The sequence below is a fragment of the Danio rerio genome, chromosome 15 (assembly GCF_049306965.1).
Source record: "Danio rerio strain Tuebingen ecotype United States chromosome 15, GRCz12tu, whole genome shotgun sequence".
In the NCBI taxonomy this organism is placed as follows: Eukaryota; Metazoa; Chordata; class Actinopteri; order Cypriniformes; family Danionidae; genus Danio; species Danio rerio.
In genome coordinates this window covers 2,043,196-2,066,127 of record NC_133190.1, presented here as the reverse complement: position 1 = coordinate 2,066,127, position 22,932 = coordinate 2,043,196, and the positions used below count along the sequence as shown (strand labels likewise).

The window sequence follows — 22,932 nt, the reverse complement described above, 5'->3', positions numbered from 1 at the left end:
TTCAAACGTCAGTACAAAAGAAACCATTCAGAGTCACTGAGAGCTATGCTGAATATAAAACAAAAGCTTAGTCAAATGAAATAGTTCATTCATTCATTTTTCTTCAGGGTTGCCACAGCGGAATGAACCGCCAACTATTCCAGCATATGTTTTACACAGCAAATTGCCTTCCATCCGCAACCCAGTACTGGGAAACACCCATACACTCACATTCACACACACACTTATACACTAAATTAATTCAGTTCATCAATTCCCCTATAGCCTATGTGTTTGGACTGTGGGGGAAACTGAAGGAAACCCACCCCAACAGTGCAACATATGCAGTCTCCACACAGAAATGCCAACTGGCCCAGTCGGGACTGGAACCAGCGACCTTCTTGCTGTGAGACGACAGTGCTAACCAATGAGCCACCCCAAAATAGGAATTATACACAGCAAAACAAAAAGAGGGTGAGGGAAGGAAGAAGAAAATGGAAACTCAATGCTTATCTTCCTCTACTCCTTCATGTCTGAGGGCTATTAATGCTTCCCTGTGGAGGAATTAATAGTTTCCTTTTCTCAAAAAGAAAGAAAAAAGACGGGAGGGGGGAGAAACAGCCTGTGTAAGAGCTGAGACTGCCCCCTGCTGGCCGATCATTGGCTTTTTTTGGCTGGACAGATTTTATTTTCACATTGCTTTTGACTTGCTTACAGTAGTTGGGGTCAACAGAGCTACTTTAAAGTGCACATGAAATCAGCTTAGTTCCTTATTTATCAGGGGTCGCCACAGCAAAATGAACCACCAACTTATCCAGCATGTGTTTTACACAACGGATGTCCTTCCAGCTGCACTCCAGTACTGGGAAACACCCATACACCCTTATTCACACTCACACACACAATTACACTACGGCCATATAGCACATTTGGACTGTGGGGGAAACCAGTGCACCCAGAGGAAACCCACACACGGGGAGAACATGCAAACTCCACACAGAAACGCCTACTGACCCAGCCGGGACTTGAACCTGCAACCTTCTTGTTGTGAGGCGACAATGCTAACCACTGAGCCACCATGCCGTCCCAGATTTTAATTCTACATTTTTTTGTAAGTGATTCTTGCCACAGTTTCTTTTGGTTTTCTTAGTTGGAGTCAACAGAGCTACTTTAAAGTGCACTTGAAATCAAAACTCATTTATTAATGTTATTATTATTTGTATTATTCCTTTATTAGCTGTGTTTTTGTCTAGTCTATATGGGATGACTCATTTATTCCTTTTCTTTTCGACTTACTCCCTTTATTAATCCGGGGTCGCCACAGCGGAATGAACCGCTAACTTATCCAGCATATGCATTACGCAGTGGATGCCCTTCCAGCCGCAACCCATCTCTGGGAAACTTATGGGATGAAATCTCCAATAAATATTTGCAATATTAATAATAATATTAATCTGAAATAAATAAATTAGCAAATAAATAAATACATCCACAAATTCCTTTGTTAATTAATATATAAATTAATTTATATAAATTAATAGTGCAGGCAGATAAATAATTAAATAAATTAGACTAATGTTAGGGGAATAAAAGAAAATGCTAACCTGAGGTGCGTTTCCAAAACCATCGTTAGCCAACTAAGATTGCAAGTTCCGTCGTTACAATTATAATTTGTTGATTTGCCGTTTCCCAAATCCATCCCAAATCCAACATTCGCAAACTTGTACACCTGCAACTACACCTCTGGAGCTGTAGTTAGAAACATAGTTCCTGGCTGTGTTCTATTCCCACTCATCCCCCCTATGCCCTATTCATTTAGAACATTCTAACATTCAAACTTGCAATTATTAAATAAGCTTGTAAGTCATCACTCTTAGGTGTAATTTGCTTTCAAAGTACTTTTACAGTTCAGTTTTAGCGATCTTCATGTTTACAATTGTGCTCCCTACGCAGTGCACTTTGAAAACATTGAAGTCATTTTGAACACAGCCTCATGATGAAAGCTGTAGGTGACCTATTATTTAAAAGCGGAATTTTTGTTACGTCTCCAAAGCTTGTAAAAAAAAAAAAACACAGCATACGTTAATTCTTTTAATTTATTGTAGGTTATTTATATCTGTACTGTATATGACATGGGCCTGCTGGTTAGAACATTTCTGCAGTGGTTTGCATGTGTCAAATTGTAAAAGTAGACTTTAAAAAAATAAATAATAAATAAATAAATAAATATATAATATCCTACTTAATAATAATAATACTACTAATAATAATCATCATCATTTAAATATTATTATTATTAAAGTAAGATTTCCTATTTCTTTATTTCTATTGAATTTCACAATCTGAATTTCTGGTTTTGAATTTTGGGATATTAAACTTGATGTTTTGAATTTTTTTCATCTTTAAAACTTGAAACTATTTTTACAAAATTGATGAAGTTTGAAAATGCGTGTATATGAAATTCTGCCTTGAGAAATTCAGTTGCCTTACATTTCAGAAATTCAGATTCAAATTAAGAAAACTCAAATTAAAATCAGATTCACATTCAAAACAGTTTTAACGGCATTTATAAATTCAGATTTATTAAACTACTGTAGTCAATAACTCAAATGAACACGATTCAAATTCAGATTGTTTTGGCATATGATTAGCTCCATATTCCTCCGGGTGCTCCGGTTTCCCCCACAGTCCAAACACATGCGCTGTTAATAAATTGAAGGAACTAAATCGTAGTGTATGTGTGTGTTTGTGTGGGTGTTTCACAGTATAGGGTTGTAGATGGAAGGGCAGTTGGCGGTTCATTCTGCTGTGGCGACCCCTGATTAATAAAGGGACTAAGCCGATGGAAAATTACTGAATAAATGAATTAGGATTCAACAGAATGCTGGTTTGATTGAAAACTGGAAACATGTGTGGTGTAGATGTGGACACTAGATGGCACAAAAGAGGTGAAGGAAATGAACCTTAAACCACTGCAGAGTGCTTCAGTTTGCTGAGTGCTTGCAGGAGCTTGACAAATTGCACCCTCACCTTTCGCTTTTAGTTTTTATATACATATATAATATATATATATATAGTATATATAAATGTGTGTGCGTGTGTGTGTGTGTGTGTTAGCGTGTTAAGGTTTGTGTTTCTCAGAAGTTTGCTGTAGGTGTGTAATATCCTGTGTGGTGAGGTTTTACACAGAAATAACCTCATCTTTTAACACATACATTTATTTTTGCAGTTAACACACCCCAAACATCCAAACACCTTTCAATACATCTGCGAGCAAAAGTTAAGTGCACTAATGTGTTTTTATGCTACTTACAGCACTCGTAGAGCACAGAACTGTGCGAATCCTGCCTAAAATAGTGTGATTTAGCTCATGTTTAATAAAAATACTGATGCAAAAGCTTTTATTTGGTCTGTTAATTACCATATCGGTCATTTTAAATATTCTTTTGACGGTTTTTGTCTTGTTTTTAGTCCAAAAATGTAAAAATTCTTAAATCAGGGAGAATTTTCTAGACAGGCAAAACATATAGTCATAATTATCTCAAATAAAGTGAGTTTTTTTCTTAAAACAAGCTAAATAATCTGCCAACAGGGTTAGCAAAGTAATCTTGTTTCTCCTCTTGACATAATTATAATTATGATTATTTCACTTTGCCCATTGGTGGATTATTTTGCTTGTTATATTGGAAAAATTCACTTCATTTTCATTATTTTTTTCTGAAAGCAAGACAATATGTTTTGCTTTTTAGATATTTTCACAAATTGACTACCCTCACTAAGTCATGACACCATATAATCATGCATTCTTGATTGTTGCTGGTTTTCCCTGTTGGGGCTTTTATTAGGTCTGTTAATTACCAAATCAGTAATTTTAGATATTTTCCACAGTTTTTGTCTTGTTTTTAGGGCAAAACTGTAAAAAAATTCTTAAATCAGAGAGCATTTTCTAGACATACTAAACTAATTGTCTTTTTTAATACATAATTATCCCAAATATAGTGAGTTTTTCCATATAACAAGCGAAATAATCTGCCAACAGCATAAGCAAAGTAATCTTGTTTCTCCTCTTGACGTAAGATGATTTCACTTAGCCCATTGGTGGATTATTTTGCTTGTTATAATGGAAATATTCACTTCATTTTCACACATTATTTCTAAAAACAACACAATATGTTTGGCTTTTTAGATATTTTCACTTGAAACAAGACTAAAAATCCATGCTTTGGAATATTTCAAAAACTCAACAATACACTCCGGGCAAATTGACTACCCTCACTGTGTGTTGGGGGCTGTTTTTGCCCCTTTGACTTCCATTATAATCACACATTTTGATTGCAAAGTCATGACACCATATAATCATGCATTCTTGATTGTTGCTGGTTTTCCCTGTTGGGGCTTTTATTAGGTCTGTTAATTACCAAATCAGTCATTTTAAATATATTTAGACAGTTTTTGTCTTGTTTTTAGGGCAAAACTGTAAAACATTCTTAAATCAGGGAGCATTTTCTAGACATACTAAACTAATTGTCTTTTTTAAGACACAATTATCCCAAATATAGTGAGTTTTTCCATATAACAAGCGAAATAATCTGCCAACAGCGTAAGCAAAGTAATCTTGTTTCTCCTCTTGACGTAAGATGATTTCACTTAGCCCATTGGTGGATTATTTTGCTTGTTATAATGGAAATATTCACTTCATTTTCACACATATTTTCTGAAAACAACACAATATGTTTTTTAGATATTTTCACTAGAAACAAGACTAAAAATCCATGCTTTGGAACTTTTCAAAAACTCAACAATACACTCCGGGCAAATTGACCACCCTCACTGCGTGTTGGGGGCTGTTTTTGCCCCATTGACTTCCATTATAATCACATATTTTAAGTGCAAAGTCATGACACCATATAATCATGCATTCTTGATTGTTGCTGGTTTTCCCTGTTGGGGCTTTTATTAGGTCTGTTAATTACCAAATCAGTCATTTTAAATATATTTAGACAGTTTTTGTCTTGTTTTTAGGGCAAAACTGTAAAACATTCTTAAATCAGGGAGCATTTTCTAGACATACTAAACTAATTGTCTTTTTTAAGACACAATTATCCCAAATATAGTGAGTTTTTCCATATAACAAGCGAAATAATCTGCCAACAGCGTAAGCAAAGTAATCTTGTTTCTCCTCTTGACGTAAGATGATTTCACTTAGCCCATTGGTGGATTATTTTGCTTGTTATAATGAAAAAATTCACTTCATTTTCACACATTATTTCTAAAAACAACACAATATGTTTTGCTTTTTAGATATTTTCACTTGAAACAAGACTAAAAATCCATGCTTTGGAACTTTTCAAAAACTCAACAATACACTCCGGGCAAATTGACCACCCTCACTGCGTGTTGGGGGCTGTTTTTGCCCCATTGACTTCCATTATAATCACATATTTTAAGTGCAAAGTCATGACACCATATAATCATGCATTCTTGATTGTTGCTGGTTTTCCCTGTCGGGGCTTTTATTAGGTCTGTTAATTACCAAATCAGTCATTTTAAATATATTTAGACAGTTTTTGTCTTGTTTTTAGGGCAAAACTGTAAAAAAAAATCTTAAATCAGGGAGCATTTTCTAGACATACTAAACTAATTGTCTTTTTTAAGACATAATTATCCCAAATATAGTGAGTTTTTCCATATGACAAGCGAAATAATCTGCCAACAGCGTAAGCAAAGTAATCTTGTTTCTCCTCTTGACGTAAGATGATTTCACTTAGCCCATTGGTGGATTATTTTGCTTGTTATAATGGAAAAATTCACTTCATTTTCACACATTATTTCTGAAAATAACACAATATGTTTTGCTTTTTAGATATTTTCACTTGAAACAAGACTAAAAATCCATGCTTTGGAACTTTTCAAAAACTCAACAATACACTCCGGGCAAATTGACTACCCTCACTGTGTGTTGGGGGCTGTTTTTGCCCCATTGACTTCCATTATAATCACACATTTTGATTGCAAAGTCATGACACCATATAATCATGCATTCTTGATTGTTGCTGGTTTTCCCTGTCGGGGCTTTTATTAGGTCTGTTAATTACTAAATCAGTAATTTTAGATATTTTCCACAGTTTTTGTCTTGTTTTTAGGGCAAAACTGTAAAACATTCTTAAATCAGGGAGCATTTTCTAGACATACTAAACTAATTGTCTTTTTTAAGACATAATTATCGCAAATATTGTGAGTTTTTCCATATAACAAGCGAAATAATCTGCCAACAGCATAAGCAAAGTAATCTTGTTTCTCCTCCTGACATGAGATGATTTCACTTAGCCCATTGGTGGATTATTTTGCTTGTTATAATGGAAAAATTCACTTCATTTTCACACATTATTTCTAAAAACAACACAATATGTTTGGCTTTTTAGATATTTTCACTTGAAACAAGACTAAAAATCCATGCTTTGGAACTTTTCAAAAACTCAACAATACACTCCGGGCAAATTGACTACCCTCACTGTGTGTTGGGGGCTGTTTTTGCCCCTTTGACTTCCATTATAATCACATATTTTGATTGCAAAGTCATGACACCATATAATCATGCATTCTTGATTGTTGCTGGTTTTCCCCTGTCGGGGCTTTTATTAGGTCTGTTAATTACCAAATCAGTAATTTTAAATATTTTAAAATTAAAAAATTAAAAATGTAAAAATTCTTAAATCAGGAGGCATTTTCTAATCTAAACAAGCTAAACATATTGTCTTGTTTTAAGACATAATTATCCCAAATAAAGTGAGTTTTTCCATAAAACAAGCGAAATAATCTGCCAACAGGGTAAGCAAAGTAATCTTGTTTCTCCTCTTGATGTAATATTATTTCACTTAGCCCATTGGTGGATTATTTTGCTTATTTGAATGGAAATATTCACTTCATTTTGACACATTATTTCTGAAAACAAGACTATGGGCTCTATTTTTATGGTCCATTTGCAAAGTGCAAAGCGCAGGGCGCAAACGCTTTCAGGGCGTGTCAGAATCCACTTTTGCTAATATAAGGACGGGGCAAGACCGCTTTGCGCCGTGGCGCATGGTCTAAAAGGGTTGAGCTTATTCTCTTAATGAGTTATAGGTGTGTTTTGAGAATTAACCAACCAGAGTCTCATCTCCCATTCCCTTTAAGAGCCAGTTGTGTAGCGCCATAAGCGCATTTGCTATTTACATGACGACTTTGTAAGTGGAAAAACTGAGCATTTCACTAGCAAGAAAACAGTTAAAGAGAGCATCTCATGAGAATGAGAGATAAATTATAAACTTTCACTTTCAGACTCGTGGATAGGGAAACCTTTACGCACAGACATCAATTAGTCTATAAATAATTAATTTTGTTTGTTAAGCGCAAATATTTGCGTCAAAACTTTTTCTAAATTCAGTTCTAATTTCCAGCAAACGAATAAATCAACAATAATAATGAAGTGTGCTCAAAAACCTGAGTTATATCCTAAAACACATGCTGTGCCCCATATGGTCTAAAACCTGACAGGTGGACAAATCTAAGCTTGTTTTTAATAAAAACAAATATAAATATGGATATAATAAATAATACTGCTAATAATAATAACATCATACAAAAGCAAATTGTTATGAATGAACTGAAAAAGCCTCCCGAGATGAAGAAGACATAAAAGCAGTGATTTTTCATATTTATGTAGGCTAGAAAATAATATGTTTTGTAATATTTTAATCCTTTATATTTATATCCTTTATATATTCTTATTATATCCTATATATATCCTTAATATTTTAATTCTTTTTCATATGTAAAGATATTTGCGTACTGCTCTACATCTTGTGTGTATTAAGCAGTGTGTAAGAGAGGCGCACAACTTACGCGCTCTGTGCTGGACAATAGATCGGGTTTGTTTTGGTCTATTAAAAAATCTATTATAGTTTCTCAAAATAGCAGTGCGGCTCAGAACGCCTCCCTTTTCAGAGCAGAATGCCTAAAAGAAATGCATCCCAGCGTTATTGGATGTACAACAGCAGGTTATTTTTGTAACGGCACTGCACAGTCATGAGGAGGGGCTGCTGTGAATCTGAAGTTGTGGCTCTGGTGTGACTCAGATGGTTCAGGGTAGTAAATCTAAAAAGAGCTCATGCTTGTGGTATTGTAAGACAGCTCCAATCTACAGATCCTCAAAAGTTTAAGGTACCAAACAGGTGAACCTGGCGTGGAAAGAAACGTGTGCAGTTGAACAGAGAGCAGATTTCTTCAACACATTTCTAATCATAATAGTTATATCCATATCGGTCATTTTAAATATTCTTTTGACAGTTTTTGTCTTGTTTTTAGTCCAAAAATGTAAAAATTCTTAAATCAGGGAGAATTTTCTAGACAGGCAAAACATATAGTCATAATTATCTCAAATAAAGTGAGTTTTTTTCTTAAAACAAGCTAAATAATCTGCCAACAGGGTTAGCAAAGTAATCTTGTTTCTCCTCTTGACATAATTATAATTATGATTATTTCACTTTGCCCATTGGTGGATTATTTTGCTTGTTATAATGGAAAAATTCACTTCATTTTCATTATTTTTTTCTGAAAACAAGACAATATGTTTTGCTTTTTAGATATTTTCACAAATTGACTACCCTCACTAAGTCATGACACCATATAATCATGCATTCTTGATTGTTGCTGGTTTTCCCCTGTCGGGGCTTTTATTAGGTCTGTTAATTACCAAATCAGTAATTTTAGATATTTTCCACAGTTTTTGTCTTGTTTTTAGGGCAAAACTGTAAAACATTCTTAAATCAGGGAGCATTTTCTAGACATACTAAACTAATTGTCTTTTTTAATACATAATTATCCCAAATATAGTGAGTTTTTCCATAAAACAAGCGAAATAATCTGCCAACAGGGTAAGCAAAGTAATCTTGTTTCTCCTCTTGACGTAAGATGATTTCACTTAGCCCATTGGTGGATTATTTTGCTTGTTATAATGGAAAAATTCACTTCATTTTCACACATTATTTCTAAAAACAACACAATATGTTTTGCTTTTTAGATATTTTCAACAGCAGGTTATTTTTGTAACGGCACTGCACAGTCATGAGGAGGGGCTGCTGTGAATCTGAAGTTGTGGCTCTGGTGTGACTCAGATGGTTCAGGGTAGTAAATCTAAAAAGAGCTAATGCTTGTGGTATTGTAAGACAGCTCCAATCTACAGATCCTCAAAAGTTTAAGGTACCAAACAGGTGAACCTGGCGTGGAAAGAAACGTGTGCAGTTGAACGGAGAGCAGATTTCTTCAACACGTTTCTAATCATAATAGTTTTAATAACTCATGTCTAATAACTGATTATTCTTCATCTTTGTCATGATTACAGTAAATAATATCAGACTAGATATTCTTTAAGACACTAGTATTCAGCTTAAAGTGACATATAAAGGCTTAATTTAATGACCTGCCTATATCACACATTGTAAGAAACTATATGAGTATATATGTGCATATATGTAACCTATATGCAGTATATATGCACATATATGATAATATATTTGCTGCATATATGTCTAAATGGCAATATTGAGGTGCATATACAGGCCAAATAGGTCTCCTGTATTGCTTCTTCATATCCACATATAAGCCCTTTATGTTCACTCATGATATATGTCTCCTTTATAGCTCATATCTCACTTTGGCAACTGTCATACATGATGACTTGACTAGGTCATATTTTCTATTATCAAGGCAATAACTAAGAACTAACTTAACATAGTGCAAAAAAAGCGAATGTATGTGCCACTTAAATTTGGTATCACTTGTTATTTCATATTCATTTTCTTGTCGGCTTAGTCCCTTTATTAATCCGGGGTCGCCACAGCGGAATGAACCGCCAACTTACCCAGCACGTTTTTTACATATATGTTTATTTAGGTTCTTTCCATGTGGGATGACCCTAACTTCACCTTAATTAACCAGTTAAATTCTCTGGATCCGGTACCGGGTTCGTGACGTCATCGACTTTCACTTTAAGATTTAAAGGGCTAGCATTGCACCAGACCCCCGTAAGTGGTTTCGTTTGAAAGTGTAGAATCTATATTTTATGCACATCTGCCTCACTTTGGTTTTTATTCTACTGTACAAAAGTAATTAACACTTAAATACACAGTATTTTGGGTATTGAACATTGGTTCATTTTCATATTTTTATATGACACATGTACAAGTTATAGCTCAAATGAAAGCTCTTGCCGGTGCTCATACGGTTCCAGCATTCTTTTTACTGAATTATATTCACATATCAAACAGTTGTCAAATAAATTGCGGTGTTTCCATGGCGCAGAAGTGAAATCAATACATTTATGATCAATAAGCAGCCCCAGATAGCACAGACAGCTGTCATCTCTTACCTTATGCTGTGCGCTTCAGGGCCATTCTCCTCTGTTTTTGAGCTGATGTGCATAAGTAATGCTTTTATATGTCTGATGTGCTCCAAACACAGTGAATTATGTTTGATCAAACAAAAGAATAGTGAAACATGAAAACAATGATCGCTCCCTGTGGCTTGTACAGCACCTCTCATCAGTTGGAATACAATAACTTTAGCATAGATTATGGTGGAGACATTTTTATTTTCTCCTATGATTACAGACATGTGCAGGAACCACCAACATTAATTACAGCACGCTCGACCACACAGAACCTAAAAGGCACACTTTCACATTTGAGTTTATAAAAAAGAAAATGCAAAAAGCGCCTTTTTTTAGGTGTTTATTATAACACAGACGACATATACAGATATTTTAAACACTTTCAATAGGGTTTAATGAAAATTCAAAGGGTTTTCTTTAAAATGATACCACATTTCTGCATTTACACCTCTGCATGTGGATTTGGGAAGCTTTTAAATTTAGGTAGGCAAAATCCAGGCGGAAATCCCAAAATAACAGCAGAGTTTAACTGGTTAACCTAGTGAAGCCTTTAAATGTGACTTTAAGCTGAATACTAGTGTCTTGAAGAATATCTAGTCTAATATTATTTACTGTCGTCATGGCTAAGATTGGTTATCAGGAAGTAGTTCATGTTTAGAAATGTGTTTTAAAAAAATCTTCCTTGCGTTAAACAGAAATTGGGGAAAAGATCGTTCATGATGAATAATTCTGACTTGACTTTCTGAGATAAAACTAAACATTCCTCACAAATTACTCGCACGCTAAGAAGAAGAGAAAGAAAGAAAACAAGCGGGACGGAAAAAAGGGTATGTGTGGGACAGCGGGTCCAAGAGTAGACTGTGGGAGTGTGTCTACCGCCAGTGTGATTTTGGCCCTTTTCCTGGTCAGCTGATGTGAAGGCGGATGCTGATTGGCCGATCCAGCTGTGCACAGCTGCAGCTGATCTGTGCACAGAGACAATGTTGTCAGTGTTTCCTGGTCTCCACTTCTCCAGAACGAGAGAGAGAGAGTTGGAGGACACTCACAGGATGTTTGAAGAAGTAGACCTGGCCAAGCTGAACCATAAAAGTTGAGAGTTGGTGTCTAAATCATCAGCATGATCTGGAGGTTTAATTCTGATCTGCTTCAGAAATCTCCTCTGTGTTGATGACCCCCACATAAGGCCACTTTCAGAAGATTTCGAGGATTTTTTTAGGGAGGGGGGAATGAATGTAGGCGGGACTTCCATGAAGATCTGAGCCAGATCGTCAGGCATGGGCTGTACCACGAGTCTACTACAGGCTGTGAATTTTATAATGAGGAGAAACCATTCACGCGTCTTTTCTGACCAGCAGAAACAACATTTGCTGGAAACTGCACCGCTGGAGGAGGGGATGGTCATCAGTGAACCACACAGCACTGTCGTCATGGTAACCAGAGCTTCTTACCTTTCTAGACTTGCAGAGATTTCAGCATTCAGTAAATAAATAATTGAATAATTTTTACAAAACAATTTATTTAGGCTGAGATTAAACAAACTGATAATATTTAAAAATGTTCACCTTAATTTGTTTGGTCCCTCTTTATATTAAGTGGCCTTAACTAATATGTACTTACACAGGAGTTAATAGTTTATTACAATGTACTTATTGTGTAAATACATGTATTTACTCTGTACTTATGCTTGATTAAATACATGTATGTAATTACATCTGTATTTAACTTTTGTAATTACATTTGTAAATAAACTGTTGACCATCCCTTACACCTTAACCCACCCTTAAACCTACCCATGCCACCAAACCTGTCCATAACCCAACCTCTATCCCAACTCAAAAGCACCACAAGTGTTCTCAAATACATTATAAACACAGTAAGTACATTGTATTAATTTTTTGATGCAAGTACATAGTAGTTAAGGACATTTAATGTAAAGTCGGACCATTTGTTTAAATTCAGCCTAAATAAATAGTTTGCAACCACTTACCTTAAACTTTTGGTAAATCCAATAAATTATTTATTTTCAGTGTACAATTCTGCTTCTGACATAAAACTGATATTATATGGTGTCGATTAGGGCTGGGCGATATTGCAAAAGAAAAATATCACGATATCATGTTACATATCATACTATATCGATATTACTAAGGCAAATAGTTTTAATAGTCAAAAACAAAAATGTTCAAGCAAAATATCTGATCTCTTTAGAATAAAATAAACAGAAAGAGACTCTTAAGTGAAGTTTTATAAACTAATTTCGAGAGAAGCCCATGATATAATGTGCATGGCTGGATTCTCTATCGTAATCAGTAACCGTACGTTCACACCGAAAGCAGTGAGAGCAGCGCGGCGCGTCTTCGCCGGTGTGGGCGTCGAGGAGAGTTGAAATCAAGTCAACTTTATGGTAATGAGCTGTGACGCGGTTTGGCGGCAGCCAATCAGAATGAAGACTTCCACCGATTGAGAGGAGTTCAGAGAACACAGACCTGTGAACTTTGGGAACCACAGTTATTCCCAAGGGTTTGATTATTGCTGTCGCCGGATTTCCAATTATTTACAATGTTTACTTACACGAACATGCATTAAATAAGTTACTTACGAGTTACTGATGTGCATTAATGTTATATATACAGTATATTTATCTTTACAAAAGCGGGAGTCTCATGCAACAGTACAAAACAGTATAGCTGCTTCAGGATATTTCAGACATATGGACACATTGGATAATTAAGTGTAGCAATGCCACACCACATGCAACTTGATCTTCCATTGTTAAAAGAATTTGATAGTAAGTGCGCAACATTTTCACGGCCCCTTTAAATACAAGATCAATGTAGCGACCTTGGACGCTCTCGCCGCTTTTGGTGTGAACGCACAGTCACAATCCAATCAGATTGATCCAAGCTTACAATAAATCGACCTATATATATACATGTGTGTGTGTGTGTGTGTGTGTGTGTGTATATATATATATATATATATATATATATATATAATATTATTATTATTTTATTTATTTTATTTGATTATTTTTAAAGGTACTAAGCCAAAATTAAATGATTGAATGAATTTTTTTAATGAAACAAAAATATTATATATAATTCAAAATAAATAACAGTATTATTGTTATTATACAATTAATATTCTAAATTAAAAACAGAAATGAATCCCACACGTAACTGGAAAGCAATCGAAAGACACAACTGGAGTGATGCAAAGATCATTTAAGAAATCTTTTACATTTAATTTTGTTAGAATTAAGTTTTATAGACAATTCCATAGAATACAAAAGAAGCTATTAATTTATAAGATTTATGATTTCTATTTATTAAGATTATTATATTATAAAATCATAGAATTATCTGTTGTGTGTTGTCTTAGACTCGACTCATGGTGGAAAATTACGTTTATTAAGTCTTACCTCCCTGACTCGTCATCCCTCCTTTTTACTTCATACCAAATAATCCATCAGGAGCCCTGCTTAATCAAAATAAGATCACAATCATATTATTTAAACTTTGTTTTGTCGACTTGCAAAAAACACTCTGTGCAGACACCTCCGCATAAAAGACTGTTACGCCAGTTTTACAAAGCAGGAGCAGTGTGTGAGGTGTGCGGGCATGATTTTTTTCTGTGCCGATGCTCAGTTTGCTTTTTGATTACACTACACTGCTTTCACCAGCGTTGGTTTGGTTGCACATAGAGAACAGCCTCTTTATTCTCGGATTACCACTCTTAATAAATACATTTGCATATAAAGTAAATAGTATCTCAAAGCATTTACTGGGGCACTGGTGATTTTTACTGGGGCACGTGGAGTTTGCATGTTCTCCCTGCGTTCGTGCGGGTGCTCCGGTTTCCCTCACAGACCAAAGACATGCGGTACAGGTGAATACAAATATATATGATACAAATCACATATATCAATTAGTGGATAAGTTGGCGGTTCATTCCGCTGTGGCGACCCCGGATTAATAAAGGGACTAAGCCGACAAGAAAATGAATGAATGAATTAATTAATTCCAGAGAATAATTAAGTAATTATTTAATTGATTAATTCATTCATTTATTCGTTTTCTTTTCAGCTTAGTCCCTTTATTAAGCCAGGGTCGCCACAGCAGAATGAACCGCCAGCTTATTCAGCATATGTTTTTAAGCAGCGGATGCCCTTCCAGCTGCAACCCATCACTGGGAAACACCCATACACACTCATTCACACTACAGACAATTTAGCCTACTCAGTTCACCTGTAACGCATGTCTTTGGACTGTGGGGGAAACCGGAGCACCTGGAGGAAACCCACACGAACGCAGGGAGAACATGCAAACTCCACACAGAAACACCAACTGACCCAGCTAAGGCTCGAACCAGCGACCTTCTTGCTGTGAGGCCACTGCATTGCCTCCAAATAGACAATATCCTTAAAATACCCTGCATATTCAACACAATCTCAAGGCAATTCGTAACTTTTACATTTGGTGGCTAATTCTAACGAATTCATACAATCTAATTCGTACATTTTAGTACGATTTGCTCATCCCCCAATGACGGTTGGGTTTAGGGGTGGGGTTAGGTGCCACGCCTCCTTTTTAAAATCGTACAATTTCGTACGACTGAATTCGTACGAATTAGCCACTAAACTGGCAAAACGTAAAATACTTACGTTTTCTCGTGAGATCAGGCTGGCATATTTGATGTTTAAACAGCTACATTCTCACCTAAAATACACTATGTGGCACAACAGGAGCAGCATTTCCTAAATATACAGTATTCATCCATCTGACGAGGATTTAGCTGTGAGGGTTAAATAAATGCAGTAGGGCTCTGTCCTGGCTGAAGAAGCGGTGCAGCAGGCACACCCATGGGGAATTGAACTCAGGGAAAAAATGCGGGGATCTTTGGGAAAAGCCAAGCAACAGCTGTGCTTATGTTCTGCCGTCAATGAGTTCTCAGATCTCTGATCATGAGAGAGTGAGACAATGCAAGTGACTTAATGCCGATTCATCTAGTATGCTGAAGTTGACATGCTTATTCTCACTGTAAAGAGTGCAGGTCAACCGCTGCAGTGATTTCTCCATGTAGGTCAACACAAAGAGAGAGAGAGAGAGGGAAAACAAGCATCTGGAGTTACTTATGCCTTCATTCATTTAATTCATTGTGCTTTTCTTGTGCTCCAACTCGGTTCTTTTAAACAAGCATTTAGAAAAGGCCATTTATTTCGGTCTGTGAGCTCAGATATAAATGCGTGATGGCTGACTGTTTGCTTTTATGTGGCAAAAAGGGGAAAAACATTAAAAAAAGGACAGAAATGAATTTTTTTAATAAAGGGAGGATGGGTCAGCCGAAATGGCAATTTACTGACCATTTAATCACTTCAAGTTGTTCCAAAACCTTTCTTTCTTTCTTTCATTCTTTTTATTTATTTAATATTAAACTTTTTTTTTTTTTTTTTTGCTGCAGACCGATTTTTTGGAGTTTTTACTGATGTCAAATACTGCCAATTATTCGTCAGGTATGGCAACTAAAATCTAATGTCTGATATACGTCATACTGGTAATGTCCACACAACGTCAAGCTTTAACATCATTAGATGTTGATATTTGGTTGTTTTTAGGTTGCATTGGAAAGTGACAAAAATCGAACATCTTATAGACGTCATAGTGGTAACGTCCACACAACATCAAGCTTTAGAAAACAATAGACGTTGATATTTGGCTGTTTTTAGGTTGCATTGGAAAGTGACCAAAATCGAACATCCGATAGACATCATAGAGGTAACGTCCGCACAATGTCAAGCTGTAACACCATTAAACGTGATATTTGGTTGATTTTAGGTTGCGATGGAAAGTGACTAAAATTCAACATCTGATAGACGCCATAGTGGTTACGTCCACACAACATCAAGCTGTAACATTATTAGACGTTGATATTTGGTTGTTTTTAGGTTGACTTGGAGAGTGACCAAAATCTAACATCTGATAGACGTCATAGTGTTAACGTCCACACAACATCAAGCTTTAGAAACATTAGACGTTGATATTTGGTTGTTTTAAGGTTGCCTTGGAGAGTGACCAAAATCTAACATCTGATAGACATCATAGAGGTAACGTCCGCACAATGTCAAGCTGTAGCATCTTTTAACGTTGATATTTGGTTGTTTTTAGGTTGCATTGAAGAGTGACCAAAATCTAACATCTGATAGACATCACAGTGGTAACGTCCACACAACGTCAAGCTTTAGCATCATTAGATGTTGATATTTGGTTGTTTGTAGGTTGCGTTAGAAAGTAATTCAAATCTTACATCTGATAGACGTCACAGTGGTAACGTCCACACAATGTCAAGCTGTAACACCATTAAACGTTGATATTTGGTTGTTTTTAAGTTGCATTGGAAAGTGATCAAAGTCTAACATCTGATAGACGTCACAGTGGTAACGTCCACACAATGTTAAGCTGTAACACCATCAAACGTTGATATTTGGTTGTTTTAAGGTTGCATTGGAAAGTGATCAAAATCTAACGTCTGATAGACGTCATAGTGGTAACGTCCATACAACGTCAAGCTGTAACCCCATTAAACGTTGATATTTGGTTGTTTTTAGGTTGCATTGGAAAGTGATCAAAGTCTAACATCTGATAGACGTCACAGTGGTAACGTCCATACAATGTCAAGCTGTAACACCATTAAACGTTGATATTTGGTTGTTTTTAGGTTGCATTGGAAAGTGATCAAAATCTAACGTCTGATAGACGTCATAGTGGTAATGTCCACACAACGTCAAGTTTTAGCATCATTAGACGTTGATATTTTGTTGCTTTTAAGTTGCATTAAAAAGTAACCAAAATGCAAGTTCTGTCCAGCATTAGACATTGACGTCGTCCTGATTCAAACAAAATGCAGCAATCCACGTTGTTGGGGTACACTGTCAATCTGACGTCATGTTGAAGTACTGTGATTGCTGGGATTAAAAATAACTTCATCTCATGTAGCCTAGTTGAGTGTGCACAGAGTAACTGCTGTACAACTATTCTGAAATTATGATGTGATGTATTTTAATAATGTTACTTTTTTATGACCAAAACAAGACATGTTTATTTATAAAGTGTTCATTTGGATGTCAGACCAATGTTAAAACATAACATGTTACAAGAACAGAACGTTTACAACCTACCATCTATAGCTGCATCCCCCTGGATTTGAACACATAATCTCTGCATTCTAGTCAGGAACTCTCACCACTTCACTTAATCACTTGAAGCCTAGAACGTGGGGTTTAAGACCTCAATTTGCTTAACTGTTTCTTTGCTGAAGCTGTTCCAGAGCAATACATAAGAAAAGACCACTAGGTGTCACTGTAGAGACGGGTTTCTAAACGTTTTGAATTTTCGACACATTTGCTTCGACTTTTTACTTGTTTCATGAAGCTTCACTTTGCCCACCACTACTAAAAACCACTGCTAGACCAGCAAAAGCTTCATTAAGTTACAGACTAACAAAACTGAACCAAGAACTTTGTGTGTTGTTGTGTTTATAGTTCTGGAAATCAGTGAGAATTATCTTCACCTGTGTGTGTGTGTGTGTGTGTGTGTGTGTGTGTGTGTGTGTGTGTGTATCAGACCAAATAGTTCACAGCTGTAGCGGGAGTTGGTGGTCGCAAAGCATCCTGGTAGTTGTAGTTCTTGTGGTGGCAGATGTATATATTTTTTTAGTCTTATTTGTTGTATTTCAGCCAGAATAAAAGCTGTTTGCAATTGTTTAAAACCATTTTAGGGTCCACATTATTAGCCACCACCACCTCTTGTCTCCAGATCAAACTAGTGTTATACAATGACTTGCCTAATTACCCTAACTTCACCCTAATTAACCCAGTTAAACCTTTAAATGTCACTTTAAGCTGAATACTAGTGTCTTGAAGAATATCTAGTCTAATATTATTTACTGTCATCATGACAAAGAGAAAACAAATCAGTTATTAGAGATGAGTTAATAAAAGTATTGTAATTAGAAATCTGCTGAAGAAAATCTCATTTATGTTCAACAAAACATATAATATATATGTAGGGGGGCTAATAATTCTGACTTCAACTCTATTTGTCATAACACATATAGTTAAGTTAGATGTTTGTATGTTCTCCCCGTATACCCCTTTATAGTAAACCACTTCCTTACTCAGTGGCCATGATCACCACATATAGGACACCCCACACTGTGGTACTGTCTGATGCTATCAGTAAGCTATATGAAGGTGAAACCGCTTCGGCTTTAAGTGAATAAAATATGTCAACAGAGTACAGACTTATCGAATTTCTCTTTCAGATATGGTGACTGAAACAGAGAAGAGTATAACTCTTTCAGCATTGATATCTGAGGGCAGCACGAAGGCTGAGTAGTTAGCACTGTTGCCTCACAGCAAAAAGATTGCTGGTTCAAGTCCCGGCTGAGTCAGTTGGCGTTTCTGTGTGGAGTTTGCATGTTCTCCCTGCGTTCGCGTGGGTTTCCTCCTGGTGCTCCAGTCCAAAGACATGCGGTACAGGTGAATTGGGTAGGATAAATTGTCTGTAGTGTATGAGTGTGAATGAGTGTGTGTGGATGTTTCCCAGAGATGGGTTACCGCTAGAAGGGCATCCGCTGCGTAAAAATGTGATAAGTTGGCGGTTCATTCCACTGTGGCGACCCCGGATTAATAAAGGGACTAAGAAAATGAATGAATGAATGAATAAATATTTTTCCCCAACATATGTCTTTGGACTGTGGGGGAAACCGGAGCACCCGGAGGAAACCCAAGTGAACGCAGGGAGAACATGCAAACTCTACACAGAAACGCCTACTGGCCCAGCCGAGGCTCCAACCAGCAACCTTCTTGCTTTGAGGCAACAGCACTACCTACTGCGCCACCGCGCCGCCTATATATACAGTTGAAGTCAGAATTGTTAAATTATTAGACCGCTTGTTTATTTTTTCCCCAATTTCTGTTTGGTGGAGAGAAGATTTTTTCAACACATTTCTAAGCATAATAGTTTTAATAACTCATTTCTAATAACTGATTTATTTTATCTTTGCAATGATGACTGTAAATAATATTTGACTAGATATTCTTCAAGACACATCTATACAGGTTAAATTGACATTTAAAGGCTTAACTAGGTTAATTAAGTTAACTAGTTAGGGTAGGGGAATTAGGCAAGTTATTGTATAACAGTGGTTTGTTCTGTAGTTTATCAAGAAAAAATAAAGCTTAAAGAGGCTAATAATTTTGTCCCTAAAATGGTTCATAAAAATTAAAAACTGCTTTTATTCTAGCCAAAATAAAACAAATAAGACTTTCTCCAGAAGAAAAAAATATTATCAGACATACTGTGAAAATTTCCTTGCTCTGTTGAACATAATTAGAAAATATTTAAAAAAGAAGAAAAAAATCGAAGGGGGCTAATAATTTTGACTTCAACTGTATATATATATATATATATATATATATATATATATATATATATATATATATATATATATATATATATATATATATATATATATATAAAAAATATATATATAGATTTTTTTATATTTATATTCTTTATATATATATATATATATATATATATATATATATATATATATATATATATATATATAAAATAAAGAAAAAATGTATACATTTAATAAAGAAAATAATATTAAGAAAGCACTGACTGATATAAAGAGGTAGGCTACAATTATTAAAGAATTACTTTAGAACTGTAACCCTAAGTAGAATAATCGGGAGATGATCTGGGCTGAGCAGTATATCCTCACTTTAGCCTCACAAAAAGGTATTTTGGAAACACAAGTGTCAAAGTTTTCCAGATTTTTCCTGATTAATTTAGTATTTGCTTTTTGACCTCTCAGCCCTTTTCTTCCTTTTTTCATGTCAATATTTATGATCCAGTAATTGCCAATATCTTGTGTTTATTATATTGTCTTTTCTCTTAAAGCAGCAAATGCAAAGTAAACTAAATGTGTGGAAAGTAAGTGGAAACTGATTTAAGAATGAACTCAAACGATGTTTGGGACATGAAACAAATGTGCACATCCTTCAAATCTGAGTCTGAATCATTTGCAGAAGTGTGATTTATAAATACCGCCAGGACGAGTTTATAAATGACTCTTCCTGTTTGATGTGATGACATTTAATGCCCGAGAGTCCTATTTGTTTGCTTCAAGTTAAAGCATTTAAACATGAGAAAGGGGCCATTACTGATGTATTTTGTCTTGTAAAATAAAAACTGGGAAATATTTAAAGTTTTCAAAACTACACACTGAACAAAAACCCATTTTAATAAAGAAAGACTTCAGGAAACGAAAACAGAAGTTAAATCTAGAGTAAACAGAAGTAAAATATAACTTGTCCCTGCAACACTACTGTATATTGTATATTGAATGCAATACACTGATAAAAGTAAATTAATACACGGCTGTCTTGAATACTTGATTCTGATTGGTCAGTCGTTGCATTCCAATGTATGTTATTCTCAGATAACAACTATTGCATAACACAGACTCATGCGTGAACTGAGAATCAACTTGACCGTCACTGAATATGTTCACATCCATATATTTACATCCATATTCATATGTATTTCATGAAAGAATAATACACAGGTTAGTATGTGCATCATTCAGCCAGCTTAGTTTCTGTCAGCTTTGCGGTTTTGACAGTTTGGCGCCATTTTGTGTCTGAATAATGCGCAGGTTAGTGTATACTCCATCAGCTGTTTTCTTTTCTGTCAGCTTTGTGTTTTTGACAGTTGCGCACCATCTTGTGTCTGAATAATGTGCAGGCTAGTGTATACTTCATCAGCTGTTTTAGTTTCTGTCGGCATTGTTTTTAACTGTTTGGCGCCAACTTGTGTCTGAATATTGCTAAGGTTAGTGTATACTCCATCAGCTGTTTTCGTTTCTGTCAGCTTTGTGTTTTTGACAGTTGGGCGCCATCTTTTGTCTGAATAATGCGCAGGTTAGTGTATACTCCATTCAGCCAGTTTCGTTTCTCTCAGCTTTGTGTTTTTGATTATTGGCGCCATCTTGTGTCTGAATAATGCTCAGGTTAGTGTATACTCCATCAGCTTTCATCTCTGTCGGCTTTGTTTTTGACTGTTCGGCGCCATCTTGTGTCTGAATAATGCTCAGGTTAGTAACTAATCACATCTCAGAACTATGTTTTGTGCCTAATTTTGATGTTTTTGTGCAAGTAGCCAGGGATAAAGTACATCCAGGATGTTATTTATACAGAAAAAAAACCTTCAGTCTTATACAACAGTGTTAAGATAGGCCTGTTTTAATTAATTCCGTGATTAATAACCTCCTGGATCTATTTTATCCCTAAATTATGAATGGGTAACCCTTTAAAATTTGGTTCATTACTCACTTACTTACTCCCAGCGCTGTTTATCTGCACCATGTGGGTGTTTCATAACATCTAATTTTTACAAGGTGGGTTGTTAGCCCAAGACTCAACCCCCAACCTGGAGGACCAGGACATACACACATACGATACAGACAGTTTAGCCTACCCAATTCACCTATACTCTATGTGTTTGGACTGTAGGGGAAACCTGGAGCAACCGGAAGAAAACCCCCGCCAACACAGGCGGAACATGCAAACTCCACACAGAAATGCCAACTGGCCCAGCTTGGGCTCGAACCAGGGACCTTCTTGCTGTGAAGCAAGAGTGCTTCCCACTGAGCCACCTTGCCACCCAAAATATTGCTTTACAAGCTTTACAAGATAATTAGTCAATGTTAGTAAAAACACTAACTATAGGGGTGATACGGTGGCTCAGTGGTTAGTACTGTCACCTCACAGCAAGAGAGTCACTGGTTCCATTCCCAGCTGGGCCAGTTGGCATTTCTATGTGGAGTTTGCATGTTCTCCCCGTGTTGGCGTGGGTTTCCTCCAGGTGCTCCGGTTTCCCCCACAGTCCAAACACATGCACTATAGGGGGACTGATGAACTAAACTGGCTGTAGTGTATGCGTGTATGTGCGAATGAGAGTGTTTGGGTTTTTCCCAGTACTTTCCAAATACAACTTATTTGATAAAAATAGTCAGATAAGACTGCTAAAACTTTTAACACTGTGCATACATTGAACTACAACATAGCATTATTATATTACTTAATGGACCATTAATCTAAAGCAGAGATGCCCAAACTAGGGCCCTCAGGCCAAAGTTGCCCCTTTGATTTGGCCCGCCGTCCCATCTGAGAAGGGTTCAGAGATTGTGATTTCAAATTTGATGTACCCTTTTATTTGTTTGTTTTATTGTTAAGCTACACAAAGCTGAATGTTCTAATTTAAATGGTGTAAATGAATCAGATTTAGTTTAATTTTATACACGACAGTGTACAATTCAGAGACTCTGGTGATTGAATTAATGCAAAGGCAGAGTCTGCTTGACTAGTGTGTTCAGCATTGAACTCCACTGTGTTATAAATATGATTGTTTATGGTTTTATTGGAATAAGTTATCATTTAAACAGTAATCCTGCAT

At 35.9% G+C, this 22,932-nt stretch overlaps 1 protein-coding gene and 1 long non-coding RNA gene across 10 annotated transcripts in view; both read left to right on the top strand.

The window, feature by feature from the left end:
• dock10 (dedicator of cytokinesis 10) overlaps positions 1-22,932 on the top strand; it is a 145,557-nt gene that overhangs the window by 20,213 nt on the left and 102,412 nt on the right. For 4 of the 9 annotated variants that reach the window (XM_073924218.1, XM_073924216.1, XM_073924217.1 and 1 more), the window contains exon 2: positions 11,761-11,835. The exons of the other annotated variants lie outside the window; for them this stretch is intronic. In XM_073924218.1, the coding sequence (XP_073780319.1) occupies positions 11,761-11,835 (75 nt within the window). The remainder of the gene's footprint in view (positions 1-11,760; positions 11,836-22,932) is intronic. 9 annotated transcript variants of the gene reach the window in all.
• LOC141377961 (uncharacterized) lies at positions 15,888-19,807 on the top strand. The gene is made up of 3 exons (XR_012391176.1): positions 15,888-16,349; positions 16,570-18,291; positions 19,498-19,807. It is a non-coding gene; the product is annotated as an uncharacterized lncRNA (long non-coding RNA).